Here is a 6,984-nt window from a genome sequence, read left to right as displayed (position 1 = left end):
GGTTCGGCCTTTATTCTCTTTTATAAATTCACAATATGCTTCCCTTCAAAGGAATCCTAAGGGGTTAAAGTATTTCAAAGAACAGGAAAAAGTACCAAAAGGTTCTCTGAAAACTTCCCAGAGATACTCACTGGAGTTTGGCCATTTTGTCTAAAATGTCGGGTATGGTGTGACTCTAAAGCCAGAGGAGAAATGTAGCTAACAGCCTTCAGATTCCCCAGCTCTTGTTCTGGGGGGCTTTTCTGAACCCCATGCTTAGGCCATGAACTCCAAACATTAATATTCATGTAAAGGCACACACCTCAATTCTAGCTTAAACTGTCCTGACCAAGAACATGCTGCAAATACATTAAACCTTGGTTGAGTTTGAAGCCTAGATCCCTGCTTACCTCACCTATCTACTTACCTGGGGTACTGCACTGCTACCAAAAATCCCTTTGAGAATGGCCAGGCATCGGCCAACAATCACATCGTCACTTATGTTTTCCATGATACCAGCAGCTTCTCCTGCCACTAGTGCCAACAGTATTGGAGCTGGGGAAACAGAAAGGATAATTCTAGGGTTTTCCTACAGACTTTCCTCAAAAACGTCCTTATCAGGCCCCACCTTATTCCTGGTGCTCTGAAATCTGAAGACAAGACACATACAGCAGCACCACTGAAATGCAAAGAGACAAATTATGTTTCCGAAACAGCCTATGGAACTATTGTCGCCAGAAACCAGCCACTAGGAGCTGGCAGACTAGAGAGTGAAGTAAGATTCACAGGCACCTCACTGCTTCTAACTTGACAAAATACAGCAGAGTTCCAAAGATACAATTTCAGATCTTGCTAATAAAAGGGAATTATTAAGCATCCCTTTACTTTGGCACAGAATTCTTAACCTTGACTACCTTAGATAGCTCCATGACAATGGCTACATCCCTTTCAGCCATCCCAGGCCCCTCCAAGCCCAGGACTGTCTTCAGTCACCCATCTGGTGAATAGTTATGCAACAGACATAGGTGGTAGGCACACTACTAGAAGAGGGGGATAAAAAAAGCTATAAACTATATACTCCAATAGAGCAACAGGTGCAAAATTACACAGATAATTATTAACTGTGATAAAAGCTATGAAGAAAAAGTAGGCTATAGGGAAAAGCATACGGGGGTAAATTTAATTTACATTTGGTGCAGTGGAGATGTGTGTGTCCTGGAAGTCTTTGAAATACTGACGTTTATGTCAAAACCTGAATGCTGAATAAGACAGGCTGTGAAGGAAGTGGGGTCGAGGGGGTGGGGGGAGAAGCAGCCCCCCAGGCCTAGACCACAGTACATGTAGAGGCTCTGAAGCAGAAAACAGCATGGTGTCTTCCAGGATGTGAGAACAGCCAAATGTGCCTGGAACCTGGGGATGGACAAGGAAGTAGAGATGAGTTAGATAATGAAGAACCTTAGCATGGGCCAAGATAAGGAGTTTGAACATTTTCTTTCAGCAGTAGGAAGTTGCTAAAAGAAGCAGGAATAGCAGTAGTAGCTATTGGTAACCGTCCAGGCAATAGGTAAGAATGGCTTGGACTGGGAGGTAGGCAATAGAAAAAAGTAAATAGGTTTGCAAGACATTATAAGGCTGGCACTGACAGGACTTGACAGCCTGGATGGGGAAAAGACACGCTGCTGCTGTCAGAAAGCAATGTGCTCAGGGAGCCAAGTTCCCCCTCTGTGAAGTTAGAGGCGCTGGGGTGTGAAAGACCATTCACCACTGGGCAATGAGGAGTAATGGAAAGAACTGGGGATGGGGGGCAAGCCAGTTAGCTGATGTGTCTGCAGTGACAAGGCCAATGTCTTCTTTTTACAGCCTTTTCTGGGAATGAGGTGGTGTACAAATATACTTTAAGTCTACATAGAGTTAAGTCCAATTACAGAAGAAAATAACTGAACAGGAGGTAGGAATTTCTTAAATACATTGTAAGGGAAGCAAGCAAAGAATGGGCGCAAGTCAGTCTGAGAATGAGGAACACAAGCTTCCCCTGGTAGGAAGCCTCCCTGGGCCTGTCCCTCCAGTCTGAGTGGACCTCCAGTAACCTGGGCGTTCAGCCCGTCATGCCACCTACTGCCCTGTTCTAAGGCTGCTTCCCCGCTTACTGTATCCTAAGTTGGGAGCTCCTCGAAGGCAGGTATTTTTACACCCCAGTACCTAGAAGATATTTCAGGAATTGTTTGTTAATAGAGAAATTAAGGCATATATATTGAGAAAATCCCAAATATTTCAAATTCTATATTCCTGTAAGGATATGGAAAAGATTAAAATTAGAAGGCATTTACCTTTATAGAGGTTCCAGAAGAGGAAGAGCTCACCCCTGCTGGCAGTCGTGCTGCCAACATGCCCGAACAAATTGACACTTGGATCCCAGAACACCCGGTCAAAACACAACACCACCTACCGTAAGAAAGAAGCACATGAGCTAGTGACGGGCCGGATAATACTGGCTTCAACAGACTTCCTTGAAGCCTCTTCTAATCTGCTTTCAAAATAAGCCCAGAAATTCTTATTATTTAGGATGACATTTACGATCTTTTTTTTATAGGTTTGAGTTTGTGAAATGACCCCATAAGAGTAAGTCCGTATGAACAGACACTTGATGATAGACTTAGACACTGAAGAGAATCAACTGACATGCCTCAGCCCTGATGTCACAATTGAGAGCATAGCCAAATGCCCAAAAACGCAAGGCCCCTCCTCACCAAGTAAATGACTAAGACTGCTATTTGTACATTAGATCTGTAGACGGAAGTGTCTAAGGCAAGCTACCTTGTTAAGGTTGCCAAATCCCATCCTTTGGACTGCAGATGTTTTCCACTCAGGGAGAGGTGGCACAAACTGAACAGCTGGTGGCTGCTGCTTCAGCACACCCAGGGGAAGGGTACAGAGAACTGCATCGCATTTATAAATAAAGGTTTGACTCGTGGAGCGGGTATTCACAGCTATCACTTCACATCCTGCAGAGGTTGGGTGGGAGAAGACTAGTGGTGATGAATATGGCACTGATAAGGACACTGAACGTTTAGTGTACAACAGATGGACATCCATCTTTCAATTCTCATTTTTCTATTTTCATTACCTTCATGTTTCACATAAGAAAACTGAGGTAGAGGTGAAATAACACATCTAAGGCCACACAGGTAATAAGTGCCAGGATTCAAACCCTCGTAGTCAACTTCAGAATCCTTGATTGTCATCCCCACACTACCCTCCCGATACACTGGTGATCTAGACTAATGAAAGGACCTTACCATTTACTCAAGTTAAGTACATTTAGACCAAAAATAAAGAGTAAAATGCTCATCCCAACAGAACCAATGTCTTCTGACTGTGGTTAGTTGCTCACTATCAACCAACAGAAGAATGCTACAAGAAGGCTGTGATGCAGATCTGGGGGATGCAGCCTAACACTGCGGAGCGTGCTATGCTTGAGAATGTAGAGTCATCCTCAGCTTGTCAGAGTATGAATGAGCTCAAAGCTGACCTCAGAGAGGGTACTGAAATTATGTTAACATCATTTTCCTCATTTATTTTTTAATGAATGTCTGTTTATATACTATATATACTTTGAGATATAATATATGTATCTCAAATATGAAAGCTCAGTACATGCTCATTTTCTGTGGCTGCAGAACTAGAGAAAACGGCACAACATCTATTCTCACTGTTCTCCGTCTGCCTGCAAAAGGCTCAAGGCTGCAGATCTTCTCAGCACTGTCAACTAGAAGCTGCCTCTGATGGGAAAATTAAATGGAAAACTGTTTCACTGATTGTTAGAAACAACCAAAACATCTGTGGTGATCTCAGTAACTCTAAGGAAATGGGCAGCGCGGGGTAAGATTGATGGCTATGTCTCCATTTCTCATGCCTACACAGTCACACATGGGTTCTCGGAGTGGGAGATGACTATCTTGAGGAGTTCAAAATGCAACAGTTGCCTGCACTTTACATTAAATGTAGTCTGAAACCAGCAATAATAATGAGTATTGAGCCTATCCCCATAGCAAGCACAGGGAAACTCTCTCTGAAGAAGTCAACTTATTAGCAGGACTGCTCCAGAACTAGGAACCAAACGTAAGTGAATTAGCCCAGCTGAATAGAAAAGGCCAAAATGAATCCAAAGAACAAAATGCAGATGGTGAAATAAAAGGGGTGGGTCCTACTGGAGCCCAGGTGCCAAAATTCTGGTATTTATGAATATACGTAACAAAATTAGATCCAAACTCACTGGCTCACCAAAATGGAAAACTTCTTGAGCACTGACATAGTGCTCAAAGGAAATGCTCACTGGGGCATTGCAGATTTCAGATTTTCAGATTAGGGATGCTCAACCAGTAATATCCAACTAGCTCAAATTGGAAACTCTAAAACTTGCTTCAGTTTCCCAGTTTATAAAATGATAAGGTTAGAACCAAAGACTCTATAGGCTCAATTGTCTGTAAATGCCAGTTTTTACCTATGGTGTCATAGTTTAAACACTCTATCAGGAAATGTACCTGATAGTTCATACCTAACAAAAGATCAGTCCTGTTTCAGGAGAGTTCTCTCTTACCTTTTGTAAAGCAGTGACATACCTGAAGCCGTATAGCGAACCTGTCGCACTGCTGTATTCAGTTTAATGTCTAGGCCTTCTGCTAAAGCCACAGGCACACATGAGTAGCCATTCCTTACTGTCAGGTGGCTGCCAGTGAACTCAAAGTCATCATCCTAAAGAGGAGAGAAAAGAACATATTTCCAACCTTTTCTTAATCTGGGTCATTTGCACCTAGTTCTGTACAACAATGAAAACACAAGCTTCTGGAAACAGTCAATATTTTAAGGCAAACTAAAGAACAAATCACTCAGTATTTAGTTACAGTTATCAAAGGAAACTGAAGAAAGAAGAGAAAACACCAAAACGTCCCTAAATCTTTGGGCAGTGAGATTAGGGAAGTTTCTTTCTTCCCTGGATTTTTTTTCCCCCCCCCCGATACAGAGTCTTGCTTTGCCATCCAGGCTAGAGTGCAGTGGCATGATCTCGGCTCACTGCAACCTCAGACTCCTGGGTTCAAGTGATTCTCTTGCCGCAGCTTCCCAAGTAGTTGCTGGGATTACAGGCATGCGCCACCACACCCAGCTAGTTTTTGTATTTTTAGTAAAGACAGGATTTCACCATGTTGGCTAGGCTGGTCTCAAACTCCTGACCCACCCACCTCAGCCTCCTAAAGTGCTGGGATTACAGGCATGAGCCACCACGCTTGGCCTTCCCTGGATAGTTTTTATCATCCCAGTCCAATACCACTAAGTCCGGATCTTCTATGGTGGTGAGGGTAGGGAGGTGGTAGGGGGAATGATAATCTAGGAAATCCAGATGATTAAACATCACGTGTATTTATCTGGCTTTTGAATACATTACAGACTTGAAGGATATCAGGGTCACAGTCCTGATTACATTTTCTTTTACCTGAGAGCAAAATCCGTTTTTATGCTTTAAATTTACAGGTTTTAAGTTGAGGAAGATTTCCAAAACCAAGTCAGTCAAACTAGACGTAGGTAATCTAGGATCATAAAGAGTGGCCCAAGACAGTCCACACAGTAAAAAAAAAGTCAGGATTTGACCTGGTTTAAAGATCCCCAAAATGATCTTACTTCTCTGAATTTACTGAAAATTTTTCTGTATAACACTTTTTTTTGTAAGCTAGTAAGGATTTCTAATTTCATGAAATTCTTGGGGAAATTAGATCAAAATGCTGGGCTGGCAGCAACACTCTAGTTGAAATCACTCATTTAAAATTTTATACTATTACAAATAGACACAATATTGAAACATCAAATGATAAATCAATGAATAGAAGGGCCTAATTTAGTATTTACATGAAAAATCATAAAGGAACGGTAGTTCTGCAAGACTTTAACAAGTTCAACTCTTCAAACACTAAAAATATCAGATTATTTATAAAGATTAAGAAGTCAAAATAATTTTTTTTTTTTTTCGAGACAGAGTTTTTCTCTTGTTGCTCAGGCTGGAGTGCAATGGCACGATCTTGGCTCACTGCAACCTCCGTCTTCCGGGTTCAAGCAATTCTCCTGCCTCAGTCTCCCAAGTAGCTGGGACTACAGGCATGTGCCACCACGCCAGGCTAATTTTGTATTTTTAGTAGAGATGGGGTTTCACCATGTTGGCCAGGCTGGTCTCGAACTCAGGTGATCCGCCCGCCTTGGCCTCCCAAAGTGCTGGGATTACAGGCACGAGCCACCACGCCCGGCCTGTCAAAATAATTTTTACTAGGAAAATGTACAATGTAAATTAAAATATATAAGTAAAAATTTAATAATTTACTTCCATACTGGTTTTTTCCTTTTTTTTTTTTGAGATGGAGTCTTGCTCTGTCGCCCAGGCTGGAGTGCAATGGCGTGATCTCCACTTACTGCAGCCTCTACCTCCTGGGTTCAAGCAATTCTCATGCCTCAGCCTCCCAAGTAGCTGGGATTACAGGTGACTGCCACCACGCCTGGCTAATTTTTGTATTTTTAGTAGAGACAGGGCCAGGCTGGTCTTGAACTCCTGACCTCAATTGATCCACCCGCCTTGGCCTCCCAAAGTGTTGGGTTTAAAAAGGTGTGAGCCACCATACCCAGCCTATACTGCTTTAGTCTGGTCAAAGTCTCAGATTTAGAGATTGGTTCAAGAAGCCCTGTGATTTCTCACTTGAAGAATAAATCACACTGAAATTTAAGAAAAGATGGTATAGCCCTGCCCACTGAGAACTATAAAACATCACTGATGTAAATGAAAGAAAACCATTTTTGGAGAAGTAGACTGTATTTAAGGATAAGAATACTCAATATTGTTAAGATGGCAATTCACCCTAAATTGATCTAGAAATTTAATGCACTCCTCATCAAAATCCCAGAAAGTGATTTTTGTAGAAATTGACAAGTTGAACTGTTATGAAAATACGTACCTTAAAATAGCCAAAA

The 6,984-nt window shown here is 42.1% G+C and overlaps 1 protein-coding gene across 2 annotated transcripts in view; it reads right to left on the bottom strand.

The window, feature by feature from the left end:
* KDM1A (lysine demethylase 1A) overlaps window positions 1-6,984 on the bottom strand; it is a 65,431-nt gene that overhangs the window by 1,645 nt on the left and 56,802 nt on the right. For both annotated transcript variants that reach the window (XM_003891299.4, XM_003891298.4), the window contains 4 exons: window positions 4,599-4,731; window positions 2,794-2,981; window positions 2,307-2,421; window positions 407-534 (listed from right to left, as the gene is read on the bottom strand). In XM_003891299.4, the coding sequence (XP_003891348.1) occupies window positions 407-534; window positions 2,307-2,421; window positions 2,794-2,981; window positions 4,599-4,731 (564 nt within the window). The remainder of the gene's footprint in view (window positions 1-406; window positions 535-2,306; window positions 2,422-2,793; window positions 2,982-4,598; window positions 4,732-6,984) is intronic.

The sequence above is a fragment of the Papio anubis genome, chromosome 1 (assembly GCF_008728515.1).
Source record: "Papio anubis isolate 15944 chromosome 1, Panubis1.0, whole genome shotgun sequence".
In the NCBI taxonomy this organism is placed as follows: Eukaryota; Metazoa; Chordata; class Mammalia; order Primates; family Cercopithecidae; genus Papio; species Papio anubis.
This window is presented reverse-complemented; position numbering and strand designations above follow the sequence as displayed.